Source organism: Pelodiscus sinensis, chromosome 13 (assembly GCF_052426305.1).
Source record: "Pelodiscus sinensis isolate ZL-2025 chromosome 13, ASM5242630v1, whole genome shotgun sequence".
NCBI lineage: Eukaryota > Metazoa > Chordata > Testudines > Trionychidae > Pelodiscus > Pelodiscus sinensis.
Window position 1 is genome coordinate 6,211,455 of NC_143064.1, and position 26,588 is coordinate 6,238,042.

A 26,588-nucleotide genomic window follows, 5' to 3' on the forward strand; every position below is an offset into this window, starting at 1 on the left:
TCTAAATGAGCACAATCTACATTTGTCAGTACATGTGTTATATAGAGAGTCTGTATAGATACTTACTTACATCTACACTGGCAGCTTCTTGCGCAAGAACTCTTTTGCGGAAGAGTTCTTGCGCAAAAAGTCTTCCACAAGAGAGTGTCTACACTGCCATGTGCTTTTGCGCAAGAAAGCTCTGATGACCATTTTAACCATAGGGCTTCTTGTGCAAGATATTCATGTTGCCTGTCTACACTGGCCTCTTCTGGAAGACCTCTTGCACAAGAGGGCTTCTTCTTGAGAGGGAGTGTCAGAGTTCTTGCGAAGAAGCCCTGATTTTCTACAGTTCAACGTCAGTTTACTTGCACAAGAACACGCGGCCCGTGTAGACAGTCGGCATGTTTTTGCGCAAGAGCAACCGTTTTCGCACAAGAACGCGCCAGTGTAGACACCCACTTAGACTAGCTATTTTGTTTCTTCCCTCTTTTCTTCCCACCCTCCCCAGCTTTGAAGAATCTAGTTACAATGCAGAGGTAGGTTATTAGTTCACATAATTCAAAGTGTGTGTGTGTGTGTGTGTGCGCGCGTGTGTCCGCGCGTGTGTGTGTGTGTGTTTCCCCAATCCACTACAAAACCTGACCCAACAATGTAGTTTCCAATAAAAGGACACCTTTCCATAATGTCCAATTGGACCATTTTTCTTCTCTGTGCTTCGGTCTGTCTTGTATTGATGCAGTCCATGCACTGGGATTATTAATTGAATATATGATAGCAGAGCAGGGAACTGAAACTTTTGGTTAAATCTTTTAAGGTTCCAGAAAGGACAACCTCCAAATTTTACAGCAGGGATCATCTTGGCCATCAAAAATGTCCTTCAAGGTAAGCCCCTCTGTGTTTTGTGCTTAAATGAATGGTGATTTATTATCAGCAGGAAAACAGAAGCCAACTCATTAAAATTAAAGCCTTAACTGCACAAACTCTACTGTCAGTGTCGGTTTATACTTCATTTAATGGTAGTTACAATCATTCCCTTTTGAGCCAACTTACCCACAAAACACCCAACCCAATGCTCTGACCTTGAACCTTAAAGAAGCTTCTAAACCATCCACAGGCTTCTCTTAGCAGTTTACACGTGTGATACTGAGCACAGGTAAAACCTGCTTGTGGCTCCGCTTCTCTTTTGGCATCAGCATAATTTTCTTTTTGTCCCGTTATCGGTCCCAACTGCGCCGCTAATACGTAAGGGCCTGATCTGCAAATTCTTAGGCCAGGCATAACGCTGACTGCGGCGAGTACTCTTATTTGGTCCAGTAGTTTGGGCACAATGAATGCTACTCAGTGAACCCGATTCTCCACTGCCCTGCATGTGATGCCCTCATTCACACTCCTGCAGAGAGTGCAGATTGGTGGGTTTTGACACGGGTGCTCCTACTTTCTGTTCCTGCCGCTGCATAGAAGCAAGTAAGTCATGTGCAGTCTCTGCCAATAGCTTCATCACTAAATGTGCTCTCTTTAAGAGTAATAGACTGCAGTGCAAAAAGGAGATAAAGGCTAATAGGGAAGTCAGTGTTTTGGAGTCCGGAATTCCAGTGTCTTCATTTGGACTGTAGGCAAGTCCCGTTATCTTCCTGTTCCCCGTTTGTAAAGGCGGGTAGTAATACCGACCTCCCAGCGGGTGTTCTGAGGCTGGATTCAGTAACATCTGTAAGTGCTTTGAAGTAGGGATGCAATAGTGTAGTCAACTAAACGATTAACAGATAAGTGGGAGTTTATCAGTTAACACTCTCGTCTATACTCATTCTTCTCCCCCTATCCCGCTATCCCCCTTTTCCCTCCCCCCTCTCCCCTCCCCCCCCCCTCCCATGGCTCTGCAAGTACATTTTTTTAACGGGCTAGATGGGGAGCCGGTGCGCAGGCAGATTGGCTTCATCCTAGCTCACACTGGGTCCCAGCATAAATCCCTGTTGTGGCTCTGCCTTATCAGTGGACCAGGGAACCAGCACCTAAGCGGGCTGGCTCAGTCCCAGCTCATGCCAAGTCTCAGCTCGGCTCTGCTTTGTTAATGGACTGAGCCAGTCTGACTGCACACCGGCTCCCCAGTCCCCTAATAATGCAGAGCAGCAGCGGGATTGATGCCGGGACCCGGCGTGAGCTGGGACTGAGTGCTTTCACTGCTTATCCTTATCGATTACTCGTGTAGTCGACAACATTTTTGTCGACTACACGATTAATGAATGACATGCTGCTTAACATCCCTGCCTTGAAGCCGAGCAACAGAAATGCAAAATACTCTGATACAATTTTTGACTTTGTGTTTAGCAACGTGCACCAGGCATCCCCCGGGGGACATGCTCTGAAACTAAGCAGCAACAGCAGCAGCTCTCCTGGAAGCAGGCAAGGGGAGATAGGAGCTCATCTCAGCAAGAGATCAACCTCAGGTGATTCTTAGGTCAACAATTTATCGGTTAAAATATGTAACATTCCTGTGCTTTGAAATCTGGTACATGCTGCGTCCAGGATGTCGAAATCTTGCATACACATTTATAGTTGTGTTTACTGCCTGTCTCTTAGTGACATGATTTTTGATAGCTTTCTGGATCTGCGATCTGTGCTCCAAGCACGGAGTTAAAATAGAAACTGTTCCTTTTTTGAGTGCAAAACTGACTGTGAGCTTGTTCCCAAATGGAACATGCAATACACTGTCTCAATTAGGAGGTGAAAAACAAAACCATCTTCTCTTTATTCACTGGGACTGTTGAAATTTGGTAGATCTGCTCTTAGGAGTCCACTGAACGAATCCTACACTAATGGTAACTCACCAGAGTGTTTCTTCATGACCTTTACTACTTTATTGGATTGCTATCTAATGAGATGATGCAGTTTAGCAGCTGTTATGCATTAACATTTCTGCACTCTATTATTGTTTTGGCTGGGGAAGATATGAGATTCCCCATTCAGCATCTTATGAAACATTCTTTTGATATATTATAATTTATTGAAAAATGTAGTCAAAAAAGGGCCAAAAGCAAATTATTAGATTGAGGCAACCGCATGTAGAATAATCAAAATGTGTGGTGGGTTCTAAGCTTTGCATTATAACTTGTTATGCACTTCACTTGCTGGGGTGATGCTAGTTTTGTGCAAATACATGGCCGTACAAACTCAGATTGCTTTTAAATATGTAGCTCGAAGCACCAGCAGGCAGGGGGCACAGAAGGGGTAGGAGACAGCATTACTCCTCTCTACTTACTCCAAAATGTATTTTCATGAGTGGTTTTGTAGCTGCGTTGGTCACAGGATACTAGAGAGACCAGGCGGGTGTGGTAATAAGTTTTCTTAAAACCAACTTTTGTGGGTCCGGCTTTTGAGTTAGAGGGCTCTTCTTCAATTAGCACGAAAGCTCGTCACTTCCACCTACAGAAGGCTGACCAGTAAAAGATATTACCTCAGCCACCTTGTCTTCTTTAAAGAAACATTTAATTATAAGCATTGCGTTGCCTTGCGGTCAGAGTACCAGTTACATATATTCAGCACGGCTGGTCACTTCTTTGCACCTTGTGTACCTCTCTGCAATATGGTAGCATTTGACCCCCACTTCGCACTGTGTAAACCAGGGGTGGGCAATAATTTTAGAAGGACACTTCACAAATGTTTAACGGGCTAGATGGGGAGCCTGGAAGGGGCGGGGCCTCAGGCAGAAGGGGCGGGGCCAGAACACTGCCATGCTCCCCTGGCCACAGACCCTGATTGGCCTGGGTGTGAGGGAGCGCGTGAAGTCTTTGCCCCGCCCCCTCCCGAGAGAACCACCAGCTGTTCCTGGTGGCACGAGGAGTTATCACGTCAATCGGGGCTTAGGGGCAGGGGGAGCACGCAAAGTCACTTGCTCTCTGGCCTGCAAGGGGTGCACCTTGCATAGAGTGAACCGCCAGCTATTCAGCTGATGGTTCACTCTAAGCATCACATGTCTCTGGTGGGGGTGGGTCTTCGTGCACTCCTTTGTCCCCGGGCCCTGATTGGCCTGGGGAGCACAGGGCATCCAGCCCACAGAGGCTCTCTTGCTCACCCCTGGTGTAAATGATTACTAACGCAGGGGAAATCATTTGGTGTTTACCTTGGCAATGAGCTTCTTAAACATACAATTCATAATACGGAATTTAAAGAACTGTTTTATTTTTATATTTGTGTTAACGTGCAAGCACTTGACAATGGAGATGGTTTATTACGTTTTTCCATCTGGGAATATGCTCACAGTCAGTTTTTCGCTCCGTTTTTTCTGTTTATTACAGTCACACATTCAAGCAAACTTTGCTTTAAATAGTCATAAGATGTAGGAAACTTTGTTTCAAGAAACATCCAAACCACGCTCTCAAATGATTCAGCCTTAGGGTTTTTTTGTTTGGTTGGTTTTTGCGGGATTTTTTGTTTGGTTGGTTTTCTTTATTCATTTTATGTTTAAATAATAGGTTAGCAATACACAATCATGCAGCAGCCCAGCTGGGCTTTGCAGTCTCTGTATGCTGTGTAACACCTGAGCTGTTCTGGTAAGGGGAAACGAAAACCTTATGGGCCATGAAAAGAATACAAAATACCCCCTGTGGTTCAAATTGGCTCTTTGGATTCTTAAGTGTAATTGAATGACAACTAGTTCTGAGGTGTGTTGTTCAGGAAAAAGTTCAGTTTTGCCAACTCTAAAGCAAAGGAATTAGATGTTAAGGGCTATAAATACACTTAAATTAATATTGCAGCATAGTTGCTTTAAGCCAGGGGCGGGGAACCTCCGGCCCAGGAGCTGGATGTGACCCTCAGCTTGTCTGGATCTAGCCCCCAAGGCTCAGAGCCACTCCTCCAGCACTGGGGAGCCTGCACTGGCACTCCAGCCCCACCCCCCACCCTATTGTGGGGCTGCAGCACACAAAATCTACTAGGCTGGGCCCCCAGGCTCTGGTGTGCGAGGGGAACATGGGGAGCATCTTTCTCCTTCTCAGCCAGGGGCCACGCCAGTGAGGGTTGGTGGGGTTTGGGGTTTGGTTTGGAGGGTTTTTTTGTTTTTGTTTCTCACTTGTGTGCGCCCCCCGACTATTTTTCTGTGGGTCAGCGGCCCCCGACACAAAAAAGGTTCCTCTCCCCTGGCAGGTGAGTAATGAGTTCTGGATCAACACAACTTTAGAAAATGCTTAAAGCCATTTAGTGATTGTAATAAAGTGATGTAAGTGCACAAATAACTCTGGGTTAATGAATCCAGATGCAGCCTCCTTACTCACTGAGCAATGCCTTACTCTGCAAGCAGTCCCACTGACAGCAATAGGACAGGTCACGTAGGGTGCGTCTACACAGCACCTTTGCCTTGAAATAAGAGACGCGATTTGTGCTCCGCAAATCCCGTAGCTTATTTCGACATTTGGTGCTGTCTACCCAGTGCCAGATTTCAAAATAAGGCGCTATTCCAAAACGTCCCTTATCCCTCGTGCAATGAGGCTTACAGGGATGTCGGAAAAGCGAGCCCGTTATATTTCGATAGAACAGGCTTGCTCTTAAGATGCAGAATAGCTATTTCGGGATACCGAAGCGCTCCTTTGTGTAGATGTAGCCATAGCAAGTTAGTAAGCAAGGAGCTGAGATTTAAGTTGCCTTATGTGTCGGTGTATGTGCCGTGTCCTTAATGCTTCTCTCTACAACTTTTCCCAGGATCGTCCAAGGCAGAGAACCCACCGTCCCAGAACCGGCTACCACAGTGCCAGAAGTCTGAAAATGCTCCTCACCCTGCCCAGTTTTCAGTAGGTTCTTTCCTGCCAACACTGTGACACTGGTCACGCTGTCTAGGAAGGGAACATTTGTAAAAATGTGTAATGTTTTAACTAATGGTTGCCCAATTGTTACAGAGTCCACCAAGTCAACAGGCTGCCCACAGGCAGAGTTTATAATCCATCGTAACCCAATCTACGGCTGTCTTTATAGCCCTCTAGCCCCCTACCTCTCATGGCTGTAATGTGCTTAATAATGCATTTCCTCTTTAGCAGCTGTGTATAAATGTGCCTTTAATATAAAGTGTGGCCAGTGTTTCTTTTTCTTTTCTTTTTTTATTAATTCAGCCTTGTAAAGTATAATGTTTGTCCGTGGTTCGGAGAACAGGCACTAACAATGCCCTGAGCAAGTGATCATGCCTGAAAAGTTGCAGGGAAAGACTTAGATGGCTTGGAGGAATGCATAACTAGACAGTAGACCAGTAATTGAGCAATAGAGAACCAGGTTTGCATCCTTGTAGGAATAGTTGCTTCCCATCGCTAAAAAAGGGGATAGTTGCACGTCCCCATCTCATAGGGGTGTATCAGGATGAATACATTACAGATTCTCTGGTGCTTAGGCACTGTAGTGATGGGGGCCACGGATGTATCATGGCTGGATAAATGGTGGTCTCAAGTCATTCCCAGGAGACTTGTAACCATATTATCAAAACACTAAGGTGTCCGCTTTAGCAGACTCAGTAGAGGTCAAAGAGTCCAGTTGAGGGCTAAATGATGGCATTTTGCCATTGACCCAAGTAGACAGCTGGGCCAAAGCTCCCTGAAGCACCATCTCTGTTCAAGCAGCCCCAGGGAATGTGCATATAAATTGAACATAAGAATGGCCATCTTTGGTCAGACCAAGGGTACGTCTAGTCCAGTGTCCTGTCTTCCAACAGTGGCCAATGCCAACTGCCCCAGAGGGAGTGAACAGAACAGGAAATTCTCATGTGATCTCTCCTCCATCATCCATTTCCAGCTTCTGACAAACAGAGGCCAGGGACATCATCCCTACCCACACCATTCCCACCCAAAAATGAGAGGTTTCCTATACAAGCATATTCTACACAGATCTGCGAGCCCGTCCCTTAAATATAATTGAGCTTAACCCTAAACTTGAACCCCCAAAATTCAAAAGTAGCATTTTTATAGAGCTGCAATCGGCTGAAAGGTGCCTTTACTGCTAGCGAACATTCACGCTGCTAAACTGTGGTTAGATGTTTGAGCCTGAAATTAACGGCTTGGTTAAAATTAACCACATGCCATTGCTACAGTAATTCAGTCATTTTCCTTTGGCTCGTTATTTTTTGTGAGCTACCTGGGGCCAGGGTTGGATAGTGCAGAAGCGTTATCTGCATAATACATTTCGTTAAAAGTTGCAGTAACTATTTGCAAACTGGAAATGGATGGAGATGACTGCTCATGGGGCTTTTGCAGTGAATTCTTCAATGGGAAAATGCAACTGAGTTTTCTTTATTCAGAGTCCAGCCTTCTTTGCCAAGGGGAAAGACGGTGCCAACTCGTTCTCCACGGCAACAGAATATTCTTCGTCCAGCGATGAACTGGTCAGCAGTGACGATGACGAGATGATTCACACCAGGTAAGCTTTCTTCTTTTCTTGCTCATTTTTTTTTAACTCTCTCAAAAGAGGAGTTGGTGTAAATGCGCACAGCTGGATTGACATCAGAGCCGCTCGTTTACACCAACTAAAAATGAGGCCAGTTATATTTTTGAGATCGCAACTTTGCCACAGTGACCAGGTGGTACGGCTCAGATGTGCACGCTTTCATCAAGCTGATCTCAAAGTTGTGTATTCTCCTTTCATTTTCTAGTTCTCTGTTGCTGTTTTTGTGAGTGAGAGCTGCAGTGGTTACCCCTCATTTAAAATGCAAATTTTGCTGGCAAATAATTGCTTGTGCATGATTTGCTCTTCCAAATGAAAGGGAAGAGTGAAGAGAAGTGAAAAGTGAGAGGGAAGAGCTCAACCAGTGATCCATGTTGTTTACAGCTACAAACCTAATCTTTCAAGCATCAATGAACAGTCCTTCTGATTTGTTTACAAAAAACCATCTATTCAGTTCATGTTGCGGCATGTTTGCAACGTGCCTCGTAGTACCACAGAGCTCTCTGGTAAAGGACTGCTTCTGATCTGATCTATTTACAAACATCATTTTCTCAACATACAGAAAGAGATTCACAGATTTATGGCATATCTGGTAAGCTAGTTCTTTGGCCTATAGCCAGGAGCACACCCATCTACTTTGTCCTATCTGTGCTCCTGATTTGTGTGTTTCAGCTTTCAAAGCGCCGGGGGGGGGGGAATGTTGAAAACTTTCTAGCTTGTTGGGTTTTGTTTTCTAAAAGGCCTTATTTTCCTTGTGTGGTTCTCTTCCAGACTTCCCTACTGTGATCTGTCAGAAAAGAAAGGTTTTATCAGTTGTAGCTTAGAGTTCACTGTAAACCTCCGCTAACCCCAAAAAAGCATTATTGCTTCACTGAATAACATTTAACTTATTTGGATTTTAGAGTTTTGTGGCCCTGTCGAGCAGTAATAATTCTAAACTTTCTCGTCTCTGTCATTTTAACTCCATAGTTCTCTGCGTCTGAGAATTATGGGACCTTTTGTAAAAGGGAATTAACATTATGACCCCATGCTTTCATATGCATGGAGTTGTATCTGGAAGTTTGGTGCCATCAAAAGTATCATCTCACCTATTGGCTAATAGACCAATGTCAATTGAACATAATTTCAATTAAATCCTAGATCTGCAGGGAAATATATCCTGATTGATGCTAATTGGGTAGAAGAGAGACTAATGCTCAAAATGAAATTGGCAGCCAGTAATGAATCTTTTCAGGACCTGGGTAAAGATTCCTTTCCCATAGGAGTTGAGTTAAAAACTTTTTCTTCTCTGTCTTGTTAAGTTAAGAACATAAGAACGGCCATATTGGGTCAGACCAACAGTCTACCTAGCCCAGTGTCCTGTCTGACGACAGTGGCCAATACCAGATGTCCCAGAGGGAGGGAACTCAACAGTTAATCCTCACGTGCTCTCTCCCATGTTACCCATTTCCAGACAAACAGAGGCTAGGGACACCATTTCTAACCATTTAATGGTTGCCGTGGAACATTAACATCCACTAGTAGAGGCTTGTAGGGATAGGCTCAGTGACGGCTCTGTATGGGGCACAGGTTTAAGACTTGTAGACCAGGCCTTGTGTCTAGGCCTGGATGGGACGGAAGGTTTCTTGATGCCTAGAGATCTTCTCTGTGTCTTTTAGGTCAGTGAACTACAGTGGAATTAAAGGGCGGCATATGGTGGGGCTGATCTGCCAGGGACAACTTTGCTGTGCAAATACACATTGTGTGCATTTGTTACTTCGTTTCAGATTTATGTAATAATAATTGCAGCCTTTGGACAGAAATTCACTAGGGCGGGAGCTATCTTCTTGTGGGGATAAGGGAGTGGGCAAAATACAGCCTGTCTGAAGTGACTACTCCATAGACCAAATATCAACTACCTAATTGAAGTGGTGTCTGAAAAAATGATATTAGGGTCAATGGGGAAAGAATAAAGTAATCCATTGGTATTTGTGGGGGGGAGGGCTGGGGGAGGGCTGTCCTACTTTATAAGTCGTCCTTACTGACCATTTTAGCATAAAGTCTATGCAGATATGTACACAAGCCAATCATCTTTCTCCTGAGAAAAAATATCAAAGTGTACTAACTACTGTTAATTCAGCAGCTTTGGTTTGTTTTAGAATATGTGTTTTGTTTTTACCTGGATTTGGTCTGCTCATTAATTGGAGTTTGTTACCAGGCAACTGCTCAGTAATGGAATGGCAGATTTCTCAAGGACAAGAGTTCCAGATGGAATTGAACTGAAACCCCAAAGCATTGTGATAGAACAGAAGGTAATTTGGCCATTTGAAGGTGGGGGTGGAGGGAAGGTGTGGGGAGTCAAATTGCCTGTCGTTGCTAATGTACATGATCAACATCCTTTCCGTTTTTTCTGAACAGCATTCAGTCATTTTACTGCAATGTTCTGATGTCCAATTCCAAATTACAGCTACAAATCTGGAAAAGATTTTAAACCCTTTCAGGTTTGTGTCTCCTACAAACCCGCTTATGGTTAGGTACAAAATGGTGCCTCCTTATTTGCCTGTCTTACTGTGAATATCGTCGTTTTTCAAATCAACAGATTTGTTAAGACTTACATAGTACAGACTACAGAATGTGGGGCCAGGTTTTTGACCCTTTTCGTAATGTTTATAACTTAGGAGAAATATCCTCTCACTTTTAAAATCATTACCCAGTGAAAAATACCTTCCTTCCGAGGAATTTAAGGAAGTCATAAAGGGCCCCCAGGAAACCAGTATGTTGTGCTCTTGTACTCCATCTGCTGGCTCAGATGTAATTGCATTAACAAGTACACTGTTCCCAGAGCAGAGGATGTTCCTGGAACACGAAAAAAAAAAAAAAGCAATCACGAAAAAAAAAAAAGCGTCCCTGTGTTACAAACGCATTGACTAACGACCGTTCGTCCTTACGACCAACCTCCCATTAAGCTGGTCCCCGAGTTACAAACACGATCCGTGTTTATGAACAGCACAGTCACATTTAAATGAATGGGGTCCCACTTACAAACAGATCGAGTTACAACCAAGTGTTTGGTATGTAACTCGTTCGTAAGTCGGGGACTATCTGTAGAACCATTCTCTCTCTCATTTCCTTGAAAACACCAAATTGGATTAATAATACTACTGCTTTGTTCTTGAGGAGCACCTGTTCTCCTCAGGCCTAGAAGCCCTGACAAACATTAATGAATTTATTCTCATTTCAAGGCTGGGGAAAATGAGTCCTGCCCATGGTCATGCAGACAGACTGTGTCAGAGCCAGGAATAGTGCTCAGGTACCTAGATCTCAGCCCTGGTTTCTGAGCCTCCATCGCAATTTCTTGCTTCCTCTCTTGGGAAGGAATCAAATGTTGGTTCCCCAGTGGAAAAAGCAGCAAGTCAGTAGGGAAAGACCTCTTGAGCTGTGGCTACACTATGGACCTTGGAGCGACACAACAATACCGCTACTGTTATCAGCAAGAGAGCCTCTCTTGCCGAAATACTGCTCTCTGCACAAGCACGTTCTCCAGTTAAACTTATGCCGACCACGAGAGTGTGTTTTTTCACAGCCTTGATCGACAAAAGTACTGACAACATTGTTAGTGTAGACAGAACCCTGCATCAGAGGCAAGATTACAAAGCAGAGAAATGTAGGGCTGGAAGGGACCTCAAGAAGTCCCCCTGTCTAGCCCTCTGTGGCAGGGCCAAGTAAGCCTCCCCTGCCCCTCACAGGTGTTAGTCCAACCTGTTTTAAAAATTCCCAATGATGGGCATTCCACAACCTCCCTTGGTAGTCTAGTCCAGTGTTTAACTGCCTTTGTAATTCGTTTTTCCGAATATCTAACCTAAATCTCCTTTGCTGCTGATATAAGCCCATTACTCCTTGTGCTATCTTCAATAGCCTTGGAGAGCAGTTGCTCACCATGTTCTTTACAGCAGCCCTTCACGTGTTTGAAGACAGTTATCAGGTGCCCCATAAGTCATCGTTTCTCAAGATTAAACGTATTTTTTTTTATTTTTCCTCAAGTCAGGCACCTTTGGCCATTATTCTTGCCCTTCTCTGGGCTGTCCCCAGTTTGCCCACATCTTCCCTAAACTGGGACACCCAGAAATGGGCGCGGTACTTCAGCTGAGATCTCACCATGGCCAAGTAGAATGAGACTATTACATCCCATGTCTTATATACTACGCTCTTAATACACCCCAGAAGATTAGCCTAAGAGTCCGTTAAAAAGAAAAGGAAAAATGCTTCTGGGCGTCCCTTTAATTTGCAGTTCGTTCCTTGGCTTTTAAAAGCCAAACAGCTTCTATTTAGAATTCTCTGCATGTCTTCAGACATATTGGCAGAGTTCACAAAGGCTTAGTTTACTTCACTAGGTTGTTTATTGGCCAGCAAACCACAGACTACAGCTTCTGATTCAGCCAGCATTCCTTTTTTTTTTTCTTTTGCTTTGGGATAAATCAATAAGGAATTTCTAATGTAACACTTAGCATCCCGTTGTTTCCTATATCCCAGCATCGATGGGCCTCAGATAGCATCTTCCCCTTGATCCTCCACAGATACTTCTGTGCTCCATTGACCATCTAGAACACACGCCAGGGTCTCAGTAACCCCCTCAGGTCCATCTCTTCCTCCCTGGCCAACCCTCCTCACTCTACATTTAGTCGTTTTCCATGACACTTGGCCATTGCCCTCTACCCTACCCCATCTATAGATGGTGTCTTACAACCCACTGAGTTGACATGTATTTCCCTATCCCGACGTGTATGATCCTACTAAGGAAGCCCAAAGATGCACTGTGTTGGTAAGGCTGATCTTCACCTTCCCAGTCTTTCCCCGTCTCTTTACCAAATCCAATTATTTTGTAATAAACTCTTACAGCTACAGGAAGTGAAAGCTTTAATGACGAGGACAGTAATGAGGTATGGGCTGTGAACAGGGTTGAGGTACTCCCAGAACTCATGCGTTCTGATTCCCGCTCTGACGCTGACTCCCGTAGTGGTCTAAGCACAGTTTGTTTCTGTGCCTCATTTTTTCCCTACCTGGATGACATCGATACCTACCATTTGGGGGTGTGAAGATTTACTAATTAAAGGTGCATTATTGAAATTATTGAAATGCTTGCCAGACCTCAGCATGTCAGTGCGTTGTCAGTGTAGTGTAAGGGTCGTCATTTGTGTCCGGTCGTCATTTATGCCACATGCTAGTTTTCTTCAACTGAGGTACCACGCACTGAACTCTGCCTGCCCTACCTACCCAGGGTTACACAATGAAACAAAAGTATGTTCCAGCGCATGTAACTTCCCAATCTGTTTTCATGTGCAGAATCATATTGCAGGGAAACAAAGCTGTAGCACCAAGGAAGGACTCTGGAGCATACAGAACCAGAACTATCTCCTGCCTGATCTCCTACAGCAAAGCCAAATTTCAGACTCCTCAGCAAACCAGCAAAAAGTTACCCAAAATAGTCAAGGAGCTCAGAATAAATCCGTAAGTCATAAGGTGTAGCTTTTCAAACTGCATTCATTAGATCTCCTGAGCTCTCCCCCTCCCCCCAACAGCTTCCCCCCTTCCCTGCCCTCCCCCCCCAGCCTCCGGTTCCCCTGTGCTCACCAGGTTGGCAATTCAAAATGGTGCCCAAAATGGCACCTGATATGGCCAAAAAGCCTAAAGCCTAAGTTTGCAAGTTTGCTTGTTCCTTAAAGGGGCAGCCTCCTTTTTTTTTTTTTTTTTTTTTTTTGGCTTGACCATTTTGGTGTGGCTCTTTGCATTTTTTCTGCCGCTGTTTCGGCTTTCTTTGTTAAATGGGTTGGCCACCCCTGCATTAGATTCTCTCCAGTCCCTTCCTTACCCCCAACATAGGGGCAAAATGGGGAAGGGCTTTTAATCCCATGGATCACCTCTCTTTAGGGTTTCACAGGAGTAGCTGTGTTAGTCTGTAACTGGAAAAACTTAAAAAACAACAGATAGTCTAGTAGCACCTTAGAGACTAACAGAACATCCATCCATCCCGTTTTTACCAGGACAGCCCCTCACTGAAGGCCTCCTCCCAAAGTCCCAACTATTTTTAAAAAATGGGCACATTGTCCCATATTTCCCCTGCAGGGGGCAGGGGGGAGCTGCCAACACTCAAGGCTTCAGCTGCTGAAGCCCCTGCGGCTCTCCTGCCTTCCCCACCCTGCCTGCTGTGGGACGGATCGTCATCCCTGCAGTGGGGCTGGCACTCGAAGCCCTGAGCACCAGCGGCTCCTCTCCAGCTCAGTGGGGCTAAAGCTCTGAGTGCTGGCAGCTCCCCTCTTCCTCTTGTGGGGCTAAAGCACCAGCAGCCCCCCCCCCCCCCCCGGGTGTCCTATATTCCGAAATATGGTTATCTTACCTCTCTTTTTTAAAAAAACAAGTCTCCTCTAGAGAGATCTTTGGCCCCCTGGCTTCTCAGAGAGGCATGATCCAGGGGTCAGTAGAAAATCTTGGGCCCCCAATCCTATCCCTACTACCTCTCGTGTTTGTCCATCCATTCCTCCTCTCCCTATTCCCCTACTCTCTCCTTCCCCCCCCCCCAAATAACATTCAGGGGTTCCTTGCACTCCATTAGTACACCCTTCTTTTCCCATGGTGCTCATTGCTGTCTTCAGCCCTGTCTGAGGGTCCTACCTCAGCTCCTCGTCCTCTCTCTGCTCTGCCTAGGGTGCAAATCAGGAACATCCCCAACCCTGCCAGTGAGGGATCACAGGACAGGTGCAAAGTAGTGCTAACTCAAGAGACAGGACTTTAAAACAGTCCTGGCTGCGGCAACATCCTCCTTGCCGCAGAGAGGTTTGAATAATGTCCTACTTCAAATCAGACTGCAGGCAGTGATCTAAGAGCATGGGGCCTGTGACTCTCATTCCCCTCCTCCTCCCCGCCCCCCCCCCCCCCCCCGGGCCTAATTACTTCATTTCTATGCTGGGTCTTGTCATGACTCTTTGCTTACGCTTCCTGCATTGTAGTTCAATTCGTACCACAAACTTGCGCTTCAGAATGGTTGTTCATATCGAATTATGTCATGTACAGTTTCATGTAAACCTCAGAGAGTTTTCTAGATACCAACAGTAATACATAATATCTGTTCCCTGCTATCCATTTCCTAAGTGAAAACCGAGATTATTTTTCATTGTAGACATCCAGTGCTGAAAGTACGCCTTCAAAGGGCAGTTCATCATCTACAACATCCTTTACTCCGTTCATAGATCCCAGACTACTACAAATCTCACCTCCCAGCAGTCCAGTTGGACCTACTTGTAACTCTCGTGAGTGTGCCTGCTCTTCTCGTAAAATGCATCCTGCCTGGCTCTCTTGCAAAACACCAGCTTGAATTCCAATGTTAATTTCCAAGAATTTTCTGGTGACTTCTTGAAACTCCAAATCCATGCTAAGAGCGTTGGATTTGTTTGCACTGCTTCTGCCCGTGTTCCTGATGAAGTGTGCATTTCTCTGTTATTGTGTTAGCCCGATGCATATTCATGAATACATCAGAAACTGTGCAGACATATGGTTCTACCTCATGCTACGTTAAGTTTTGCAGAAATTATTCCCTAGGTGTTGGAACTGAGAGCTCTCTAGAGTTGTCTTCAAATTGCAATAAACAAGGCATGTGTGAGGTGTGACCGAACACTTACATCTTTCATAAGCGGCGAGGAGTCCTGTGGCACTTTATAGACTAACTGAAGTGTAGGAGCATAAGCTTTCGTGGCAAAGACCCACTTCGTCAGATGCATGTAGTGGAAATTTCCAGAGGCAGGTATAAATATGCAGGCCAGGATCAGGCTGGAGATGACGAGGTGGATCCAATCAAGGAGGATGAGGCCCACTTCTAGTAGCTGATCTGGAGGTGTGAATTCCCAGAGAGCAGAAGCTGCTTTTGTAGTTAGCAAGCCATTCACAGTCTTTGTTTAATCCAGAGTTGATTGTGTCAATCTTGAAGATGAACTGTAGCTCAGCAGTTTCTCTTTGCAGTTTCTGCTCTCTTGGAATTCACACCTCCAGATCAGCTGCTAGAAGTGGGCCTCATCCTCCTTGATTGGATCCACCTCGTCATCTCCAGCCTGATCCCGGCCTGCATATTTATACCTGCCTCTGGAAATTTCCACTACATGCATCTGACGAAGTGGGTCTTTGCCCACGAAAGCTTATGCTCCTACACTTCAGTTAGTCTATAAGGTGCCACAAGGACTCCTCGCCGCTTTTGCAGATTCAGACTAACACGGCTACCCCTCTGATACTTTACATCTTTCATGACTCCCTCTGTCTTCTCTTCTAGCATCTAGCCCCAAACTAGAGCCAGTTAGGAGACAGAATGCAAGGAAAGGCTCTGTTGTCAATGTCAACCCGACAAATATCCGGCCACAGAGTGACAGTCCAGAAATTCGCAAGTACAAGAAGAAATTCAATTCTGAGATCCTGTGTGCTGCTCTGTGGGGTAAGCTTAGAAATAAATGTTTCCTAAGAAAACAGAGCGACCGCCCATTACTGACAGTATAGGCCAGGGCTACTCAACACGCAGCCCATGGGCTGCCTGCAGCCTGTTTGTTTGCAGTCCGTGGTGCAGTTTGGGTTTATGCAGGGCTCAGCATGCGGCCTATGAGTGGGATACTTTGAACACGGCCTCCACTGGGAACACGCTTCACAATGGCGAGTCAATATCATGGTCTTCTGTTGATACGCGCTTTAGTAGTTAAATTCCTGGACTCATTCAAAGTGCTGTCATACGGGTGGAAATCGAGGAAATATTGCATTTTATTAATATCAGCAGAACTGACTTCAATGGGGCCTGTGTGTTGTGTAGTCTTGCCATAACCTTTGTATTCGTGCCCATCAGTATGAAAGAAGCTATTTGCATATATTTGCATGGCTATGCAACCACACTTAAGTTGCGGCCCTCGGCATGTGCTGTGAGTATCATTGTGGCCTCCGGGGCTTCCAAAATTGAGTAGCCCTGGTATAAACTATGCTGAGATTTTGATTGCATCTCTCATCGCATATCATCCCAAATTAACTGATTTGCTTACAGCAGCACTCAGATGAAGCCACCTTACAGGTGGAAAGTGACAGCCCAATGAATGACCATTGCAAAACATTCTGTGCAGCAGGGTGAGAGGACATCTTGGTAAAGCCACAGAGTTAAAATCTTGCTCACTGAAAGAGCCAAGAGCTCAAACTGTCCTTCAGCAGCAGGACTTGGGTTTTTAAGACTTTCCAGAAAGATTCCCACATAGGAAGTGTCAAAAACTGAATGGAGTGTTCGATTGACTGTGCCACGCTTTGCCAAATTATCCCTCAGGTGCTGGGGAGTGGAAAAAATGCCACACCTGAAGCTGAGTGGATTAAGCCAATGTCTCTGAAACTGCTCCGGCTACTGCGCCCCTTTCAGAAGTCGGATTTGTCTTGCGCCCTGCCAAGTTTCGCCTCACTTAAAAACGACTTGCTTACAAAATCAGACATAAAACACCCAAAGTGTCGCAGCCCACTGAGACTGAGAAACTGCTGACTTCCTCACTTTTACCACATAATTATAAACATAAATCAACTTGAATGTAAATGTTCTTATATTGCAGTGTGTAGTCCATAGATCAGAATGAACAAGTCTTTGTATGAAATTGTAGTTTGTACTGACTTTGCCAGTGCTTTTTATGTAGCCCATTGTAAAACTAGGCAAATAAGTACATGAGTTGTAGTACCTCCTAGAAGACCTCTGGGCGCTCCCAAGGATACCTGGTTGAGAACCCCTAGGTTAAGCCATCCCCTCACGTACGCTACATAGTCCATAGAGTCTTTCCATGGGACTCTTCCCTAGAATCTAAAACTGATCAAGACATGAATTCTATCAGAGGCTGAACTCCCTCGACGTCTACGGATTTCTCAGGAGGTTCTCAGCACCTTGCAGGATCAGCCTGTTGCAGAGAACACCCACCGGCCATAACTCAGCATGGCTGTATTGATTAGGGATGTTAGATATTGTGTAATTGAATAGTTGTGTAACTGCATAAAATATTATCCGTTACATGACTATTCGATGGTCCCCAAGGCCGGCCCCACTCCCGGGGAGCCCCCAGCCCCCTATCAGAGGCAGCAGCATGGAGTGGCAGGCAAGAGCTGGTCCACGAGGGGAGCCAGTTTAAAAACCAGATCCGTATGCAGGCCAGCTGCCTGCCAGCCTATGCTGCTGCCTCTGATATAGAGATAGCAGTGCACAGGGGCAGACGAGAGTGCCGCAGGGCCCAGGGAGCACCGCGGGGCCCTGGGCAGTGAAATTTTGCCGGGCCCCTCCTTTGATACGGCACATGCACGGGGCCTCGGGAAGCGCGGGGCCCAGGGCAGCCGCCCCGCTCGCCCTGCCCTAAATCCGCCGCTGACAGTGCAGGGTGGCAGCAGCCCCTGTCCGTGGGGGGTCCGAGCTCCCCACAAACAGAGGCTGCTCTGCATCCCACAGAGCAGCCTCTGTCTATGGGGAGCTCAGACCTCCCCATAAAGCAGTCTCTGTCCCTGGCAGGCCCAGGCTTGCTGCAGACAGAGGCTGCTCCGTGGGATGCGGAGCAGCCTCTGTCTGCAGGGAGCTTGGAACCCCCACGGACAGAGGCTGCTTCACGACAGTGTCCCCTGCCCAACCCCGTCCCCCGCCTTCCACTGGTGCTTCTCATAGAGGCAAGAGCAAGGGGGAGGCAACACCGTGGAGCTGGTGCTGGGGGAACCGGCTTTTAAACTGGCTCACCCCAGCACCGGCTCCTCCTTGCCCCCCTTGCTGCCTCTGTAGAAGGCAGCAAGGAGGGGCAGGCGGGTCTGTGGGAGCCAATACGTGCAGGGAGCTACCTTGAAAGCCTGTTCTCTGCATGTATTGGCTCCCGCCTGCCCCATTCACTCTCCATGCTGCTGCCTCTCTATCAGAGGCAGCAGTGGAGAGGGGCAGGCAGATCCAGTGCTTGGGGGGAGCCTGCTTAAAGCCATCTCCTTACGGACACCGGCTCCTCCCTCCCCACTTGCTGCCTCTGATACAGAGGCAGCAAGGGGTGTGTGTGTGGTCAATAAGATTAACCAATAAATTGCGTACTCGACTATCTGCTGACATCCCTAGCAGTGACCCCCATGGAGCTACTCCGGTTTAGCCCCTTTGTGGGCGTGGTCCCATTTCTTGGGGTACGTCTAAACTACATGCCTCCATCGACGGAGGCATGTAGATTAGACAGATCGGCAGAGGGAAATGAAGCCGCGATTAAAATAATCGCGGCTTCATTTAAATTTAAATGGCTGCCCCGCTCTGCCGATCAGCTGTTTGTCGGCAGACCAGGGCAGTCTGGATGCGCCGCGTCGACAAAGAAGCCTTTCTTGATCGGCACAGGTATGCCTCGTGAAACCAGGTTTACCTGTGCCGATCAAGAAAGGCTTCTTTGTCGACGCGGCGCATCCAGACTGCCCCGATCTGCCGACAAACAGCTGATCGGCAGAGCGGGGCAGCCATTTAAATTTAAATGAAGCCGCGATTATTTTAATCGCGGCTTCATTTCCCTCTGCCGATCTGTCTAATCTACATGCCTCTGTCGACGGAGGCATGTAGTCTAGACACACCCTTGGTGTCTTAGCTCTGGAACTGGTTTAATCATCCATCTGTTTTATAAGAAGCAGGGAGATGAGCTCTATAGAGCTGACACAATATTTACCTGCAGTCCATTTGAGTCTCGGATGAAAAACAAAATAAATGAATAAAGCAGGGGAAACATTATCCAAAGGAAATGCAGATTCCCAGCTTACAGCTTCAGTTTTGTGTAATGTATGTTCAAAGGAAGCCAAGATTTTAAATGAAGAACAGAGCAGCTTAGCAAAGTCTGTAATTGTATGTACACTGAGACTGAACAATGCCAGGTCCTTGTCAGAGCATTGCCAGTATAAGCGATGGGTTTATGCAGTCTGATACCTTCTGCCACTTTATTTCCACTACAACATACTGATTAGGAATCCAACCAATCATGCCAGCCAAACTAAATCGCCATCCCGTGGGTGCCAGTTCATGTCAGCAACCCACTGGAGCTTTCACTTCATTGGGAATAAGTAGATTTCAGATGGATTCACTCCATTAATTTGGCATTCGAAAGCGTCTTGATGAAACTCGGAAAATGTCACTCCTGAACAATCCGCTTCCTAGCATCATTTGTTCCTTTCTGTTGTGCCCCGTGTTTGGGACTGTTAGCCCTCACTGCATTTGAGACTGGAGGGGGTTCAGAGGTTTTAAGGACGGAAAGGGACCATTAGATTGTCTAGTTTGACTGTCTGACCTCTTACGTAACACAGGGAACATTAGCGGAGTTGGAGGTGTTGTGATATTCAATTCTACATTCAGTTTGAATTCAAAAAAGCATTTCCCTGGTCATTTCGATCCATGCTGAATCCAATGGGACTGCTCATGCTTAAAGTGAATGTGTACCCAGAGTTGGTCTTAGGGGTGGGCGAGCCAAGTGGTCACCCGGGGCCACCATTTTCAAGGGGCCTCCGACAGAAGGGTGGGTTGCGACCGCATTTCAGCCCGACCTCCCAAATCCTCCCCCCAGGTTTCCCTGGTTACTCCCCAGCTCCCTCCCCCAGGGCCGCCAGTTGGTTAGGACCAGCCCTGTGTGTATCTAAGTGCTTTGCTGGAATTTGAGGTCGTGTTGTATTTAGAAGTGATGAGAATTTTGTAATTCACTTTTCAAGAGAGCATCTCCATAGTGTCAGCAAAGATGTCTCGAGCCAGTTAAGAAAGTCCAAAGCAGAATCCATTGTAGAAAAGCAAGGAACGCGGAAACGGGCTGTGATTCAGTAGAAGATTTACAGCGGTGTTTATGTATTAACAGGAGTGAATTTACTGGTGGGGACAGAGAATGGGCTGTGGCTGCTGGATCGAAGTGGACAAGGAAGGGTTTACTCGCTGATCACAAGGAGACGATTCCAGCAAATGGATGTTCTGGAAGGACTCAATGTGCTAATTACCGTATCAGGTTGGTTCAGCCTTTTAAAAGTGCCTGACCTCACTGTCGGGCTGGAAGCAATTATAAAGAAGAATTAGGTTATGAATTAGGCTATAGACTTTCCTCTTGTAGGATGCAGCAGGACAATTATTTTAGTTAATAGGAAAGTAATTTTTGGATCTTCAATATTTGCATTCTCATTCCAGATTCAGAGGTGACCTGGGGTATATCATTCCATGCTTGATGTGTAAAATGAATGTGGGTGATATAAAAGCGTATTGGATCATTAAAACGGACCGGTTCCCATCATTTTGTTGTTGCTAGGTCGTTTGCATGTGGTTAATTGTTTATACAACATCTGAGCATCACTCTAAGCAGATTCCCATTAAAAACATCGTTAAATCTCATCACTTCGTGGCTCACGAGAGGGAAAACCAATCATGTGCAGTCCCCTCTGCAAGAGTCCACCCTCATGGATGGTCGGGGCAGCTGAGGATGCTCAGAATCTCACAGGATCAGGCCTTTGATGGGGCAATTTGAATGCCTTGTGTTTATACATAAGCTGGACACCATGCATTGGGCATAGCCGACACCTGTGTTTCCCAGCTTCTCTTGGTCTGACTTTCCACATGAGCCTTTTTCTTGAATCTAGGTTGCTATTGCCTTCTATCGGTCTAAACACAATGGCTGTGTCTACACTGGCCCCTTTTCCGAAAGGGGCATGCTAATTTTAAACTTCGTAATAGGGAAATCCGCGGGGGATTTAAATATCCCCTGCGGGATTTAAATAAAGATGTCCGCCGCTTTCTTCCGGCTTGTAGAAAAGCCGGAAAAGAGCGTCTAGACTGGCCCGATCCTCCGGAATAAAGCCCTTTTCCGGAGGATCTCTTATTCCTACCTGAAGGATCTCTTATTCCTTATTCCTGAAGGTAGGAATAAGAGATCCTCCGGAAAAGGGCTTTATTCCGGAGGATCGGGCCAGTCTAGACGCTCTTTTCCGGCTTTTCTACAAGCTGGAAAAAAGCGGCAGACATCTTTATTTAAATCCCGCAGGGGATATTTAAATCCCCCGCGGATTTCCCTATTACGAAGTTTAAAATTAGCATGCCCCTTTCGGAAAAGGGGCCAGTGTAGACACAGCCAACATGTAAGAGACTTCCTGAGATAGGGAATGATGAAGTAAAAACCTCCCAGTCATGGAGTTTGTTCACTGCTGGCAGCCTCTCCCGGTGGCTCTAGGGGATTCGCTCTTGGCACTACCCTCCTCTGGCAGTGTATCTACCCATCACCTCTTTGACCGTGCAGACCCTCTCAGTCTGTCACCCACAGAACGGCAGCTTCTGTTTGTGACTTGGCCCTCCAGCCAGGTCACTAAGTTCCTCCCCTTCCAGGGAAATCCAAGTCCTTCCGGACCAACTGTCCATCTGGGGTGACCAACACGCTGCTAGGGGAACCTAAGCCCTCTGCCTCCACCAGGTCCCAAGCCAAGCCTCCTATGCTAAGGGATCCTACCCCTCTGCTGCTGTTTCCCTGGGCTTCTTCCTGCTTATCTGGCTTCCTTCTCTTTCTGGGTTTGCCAGTCAAACCTCCCTCTTCCCAGGCAGTGGCTGTAAACTACTTCCTTCTAGCCCCTTGCTGCACTCAGTCTCTGGGCCTTGTACAGGCCTCTCTTGTTTCTGCCCAGCTGAGCCCATTTCCAGTTAGCGGCCTGCTCCCTCTTGCCTCCATCAGGTGCAACCTTCGTCACCTTGGCCCCTCCAGGCCTGGTGGAATGCCCCTCCCCCCAAAAAAGAAATAGGTGCCTATAATGACAACTGACAGTTAATTGGAACTGAAGAAGCTCTCCCATCCAGAATGGCTTTTCCAGCCAGATTGGCGTGGCAGGTGGCAGGTGTTCTCCTCTCCCATCCTGCCTGGGTTCAGGGGCAGCCATTCTGTGGGTGTACGGGAAAACATAAGACCGGCCATACAGGGTCAGGCCAAAGGTCCATCTAGCCCAGTGTCCTGTCTGCCGACAGTGGCCAATACCAGGTGTCCCAGGGGGAGAGAACAGAAACAGGGAACCATCAAGTGACCCCCTCCCCTGTATCCATCAAAATCTTTTTGTGAAGTATGAAAATGGGGGAGAGGGAAAAACAAACCCAGGTGCGCAAGGGCCACCCTACAACCAGTGCACAGTCCTATAGGGGATATGGACACCGCAAGGGGGTCTCCTCTCCTGCGCTGCTGGCCTCATTTCTCACACGACTTAGCTGAAATGACACAAGTCCTAACAATCCCAGAGCCTGGCTACCGGAGGCTCGGCACTGCTCTGAATTAACCCTCTGAATGCCTCTTTTTCCGGTCTGCACACATCAGGGAAAAAGAATAAGCTGAGGGTGTATTATTTATCCTGGCTGAGGAACAAGATCTTGCGCAATGACCCGGAGGTGGAGAAGCGGCAAGGCTGGATGTCCGTGGGAGACCTGGAGGGCTGCGTGCACTACAAAGTCGGTGAGTTTCATTTGGCTCTTTCCCAGGCAGCCCTCCTTTCCCCATCTGATCACACACACTGCCCGCATTTTCCTTCACCTTTATTTGGTCGTCTTTGAGCTTTCTTCAGATCTTGCATGAGATACATGACGGACACCCCTCTCCCTTGATTGCCACATTGCTCCTCCCTTTGCAGCCCCTGCCAGCAGGCCATCCTGCTGTTTGCTGCCAAGCCTGTCCGAACGGAAAGGTAGGATGCTTCTGCCACTCAGCCAGTGCGTTCAGCATTCTGCCCTTGGCTGGCCACCTCATTGTTAGTGATATTTTTCACCTCCACCATACCAGTACCCGAGTACCTGCAGGGAAATAGTATCAATGGGAAGCCTGCAGGAGATTGATCGGGATGGGTGACCCACTATCTGTCCCTGTCTCTGTATGGGGCTTGTACAATATATAGATATAGATTTAGATATATAGATATATCAAAGCTGTACTTAAATATACAATAAAATGCAGTTGTGATGACAGGCGCTGAAATCTCATCTTGCTTTTATTCAGCTTCTGAATAGAGTAAGTTTGAAGATGAACACCAGCCTATGTGACTGTCATTATTTCTTTAGCACTTAAGATATTTCAGTGAGTCATTTTATGCTGTAGTAGAGCATAAAATAGATTTGACTGTATTAAAAGATGTTCTATTACAGCTGAGTTTTCCCAAGCAATATAACAAAATAATAGGTGAGTGGGCGGTTGGAATGGGGAGGTCTTTGCCTTACACTCTGTTTTATTACTTTGCTTTTACAATGCAGTGCTTTAAAATTGGCAGAGTTTAAGATAGAATCAGAGAGAGGAAGCTTAATAGATATGTATGAACCTGTAGTTATTTTCTTTGTGATTTATAGTGCAACTGCATTTATTTCAACTTTAATGCCTCACTTTTAGGTTTTATTTAAAAAAAAAGTGTACTTGTTTGCAGCTTCTGGGAGGCTGGGCGTGAGAGAGAAAATAACTTAAGTAATTTGACAAAATGGTCACACAAAAGACTGAGCCAGAGAAATTCTAACATCTGGAGAAATCCCTGCAAACCTCAGACAAAAAGCCTCTTTGCACTGTGACATTTCCACGTTACCAAAACACGATCATGTTTGCAGGAATTGTGCCAACATTGCTGACGGCAGCCCTTTTAAACTGGTTTCTCAACTTTGACCTTCAAGCAAAATGCAATGTATTCCTCTCTGTAGTCAGATAAACGGGGGATTTTCTCTATTGGTTTGCTACTTTGGATGAGCGGCAACTATTATTTCACTATTTGCAAATCCTTGTGTTTTCTGACCTTTGCCCTTATGTTCACGTTCCCTGTAAAAAGTCAGAAAAGGCTGGTTTTTATTATCTCTACCTCGCTTGGCCTTTCCCATCTATATACTATCCTCATCCAAGCCTGCCCCTTCACCGAGCTGCCATTCTGTGTTGTACAAATGCAACACTGTCCTGTTCGAGCAGCATGTGCTGAGCACATCCTTACTCCCACAGAAATGATCCTTCGCTAACTTGTGTAACACCTGCCTCTTTTTTTTCCCCCCAAGAACCTGGTAGTGCTTTGCCCCACAGACACTGAATGTAAAATGAGGCAGAAGTGTGTAGCAACGCAACACCCTGGTGGTCTGTTCTATTTCTGAGGAAAATGCTCAGCTCTGGCAGAATTAAAATAAAACAGGCCCAAATTTTTTTAAAAAGCCTTAGTTTTCAGTGCACAGCTTTGCATTTACTGTTCATATCCCAACGTGAGTTTAACTAACTCAAATAAATTGCTCGTCTCTGAAATGCTCATGGAGCGTGATACGTAGGGAGGCCATTGCCACTTGGGGATTTAATTGCCGACATGCACGCTGCGAGGAGAATAAAACCTTAGAGCTCTGCGAAGGAATTCCGCAAACCACTGTCCCTCCTTTGGTACCTTAGAAGAGACTCCAACATGTGCTTGATACCCTCACTCACTACTGCCAGTTGGGGGTTTGTTGTTCGACAGCAAATCCTTTCAGAAAGCAATTGTCTATGGAGAAGTTTGCACAGCTGTTTGTCTGATTTCCCCAGCTGCTAGCAGCCATTTGAGACCATCTCGCTGGGGAGAAACAAAAGTGGATTGGCAAAAGTGGATGATTGAGACCATCATGACAGGCTTTTTGTTATGTGTTTGTGCAGCACCTCGCAAGATGGGCCTGGAGCCTCCAGGCACTTCTGCAATACCAGCGCTAAGCCAAGAAACATAACCCAAAGCGTACAGAAGTGGTGATGGGTTCTATGGCCATAGCCATAAAGCAAAAATAGAGCCTTGAGCACCTCTGAGAATGGGGATAATATACTTGCTTAGTTGAGAGGGTCAGTGTGAAGGCTAATTCATTAATTTTTGTATAGTGTTTTGAGATTTGTACAATAAAGGTGCTATATAACGGCCAAGTTCAGTGCCCATTGAAAGTAGCGGAATGACTCCAATAATCGGCAAGGAATTACTATTATAGCTATCAAGGATTCCTGCCAGAAATCTGACTTTAGAGTTTCTTGTACAATCCAGGAACAGAAGATTACCTTGTGACATGTATACATTGAGTTAAATAGCTTTGGGTATGTCTACACTACCCCCCTAGTTCGAACTAGGGGGGTAATGTATGCATACCGAACTTGCTAATGAAGTCCGGGATTTGAATTTCCCGGGCTTCATTAGCATAAAGCCGGCGCCGCCATTTTTAAAAGCCGGCTAGTGCGAACCCCGTGCCGCGCGGCTACACGCGGCACGGACTAGATAGTTCGGATTAGGCTTCCTAATCCGAACTATCTGTACGCCTCTACACGCGGCACGGGGTTCGCACTAGCCGGCTTTTAAAAATGGCGGCGCCGGCTTTATGCTAATGAAGCCCGGGAAATTCAAATCCCGGGCTTCATTAGCAAGTTCGGTATGCATACATTACCCCCCTAGTTCGAACTAGGGGGGTAGTGTAGACATACCCTTTGATTTCTACTCACCGAACGCTATTAACAAATTGATTGTAAAAACTGCACAGGCATTTCTGTACCTCAGTTTACCCAACTTTCAAATACCACTTTTGTGAAGAATTTTGAACAGCAGATAATGGCATAGGACCAAGTTTAGACCTCCATAAAACCATAATTTTTGGATTGCTTCTTTCCTCTCTTGTGTCTGCATAGTGACTGCATAGGCCCCAACTTTGTATACAGTTGTGTATGCGAGTAACTTAATCACATGCAAAAGTGCTTGCAAGAACAGGACCTTTTTAGGGCACTGACCTATCTTGATTGTGTATAAGTTAGCGAGCACAAATTTGGGTGATAAATAGATTATAAATATTAATAATATCAAGCATTGGCTGTGAAATTGAAAGTCATTGAACTATAGGTTCAAAGTAAAAGAGAGTCTTTCCTAGTGTTTTATATCAAAGACCAACTTCTAACACCATTACTCAGTGAACAGTAACTTACTCCAAAAACAGTCCAATTGAAATTATTGGGTGTGATTGAGGGCATCAGATTCTGAATTTGAAGTGTCTTTGATTCATATGGGCCCACCTGAAACCTAAATAACTGTTCCTTTTGTATTATAGTGAAATATGAGAGAATCAAATTTCTTGTTATTGCTTTGAAAAGTTCCGTGGAGGTGTACGCTTGGGCTCCAAAGCCCTATCACAAATTTATGGCTTTTAAGGTAAGACAGACCTCATCTTGGTTTAGCTGTATCTGAAACACCCACTGCTT

The 26,588-nt window shown here is 46.0% G+C and overlaps 1 protein-coding gene across 3 annotated transcripts in view; it reads left to right on the plus strand.

The window, feature by feature from the left end:
• NRK (Nik related kinase) overlaps positions 1–26,588 on the plus strand; it is a 142,299-nt gene that overhangs the window by 92,749 nt on the left and 22,962 nt on the right. For 2 of the 3 annotated variants that reach the window (XR_016350608.1, XM_075941115.2), the window contains exons 17-27: positions 797–864; positions 2,305–2,423; positions 5,671–5,759; positions 7,247–7,365; positions 9,587–9,680; positions 12,709–12,873; positions 14,540–14,669; positions 15,680–15,838; positions 20,238–20,381; positions 22,710–22,844; positions 26,438–26,538. Coding sequence is in view for 2 of the 3 variants with exons in the window: in XM_075941115.2 (XP_075797230.2) it covers positions 797–864; positions 2,305–2,423; positions 5,671–5,759; positions 7,247–7,365; positions 9,587–9,680; positions 12,709–12,873; positions 14,540–14,669; positions 15,680–15,838; positions 20,238–20,381; positions 22,710–22,844; positions 26,438–26,538 (1,323 nt within the window). In the remaining variant the exon portion in view is untranslated. The remainder of the gene's footprint in view (positions 1–796; positions 865–2,304; positions 2,424–5,670; positions 5,760–7,246; positions 7,366–9,586; positions 9,681–12,708; positions 12,874–14,539; positions 14,670–15,679; positions 15,839–20,237; positions 20,382–22,709; positions 22,845–26,437; positions 26,539–26,588) is intronic. The other variant, XM_075941116.2, reaches the window with a different exon arrangement.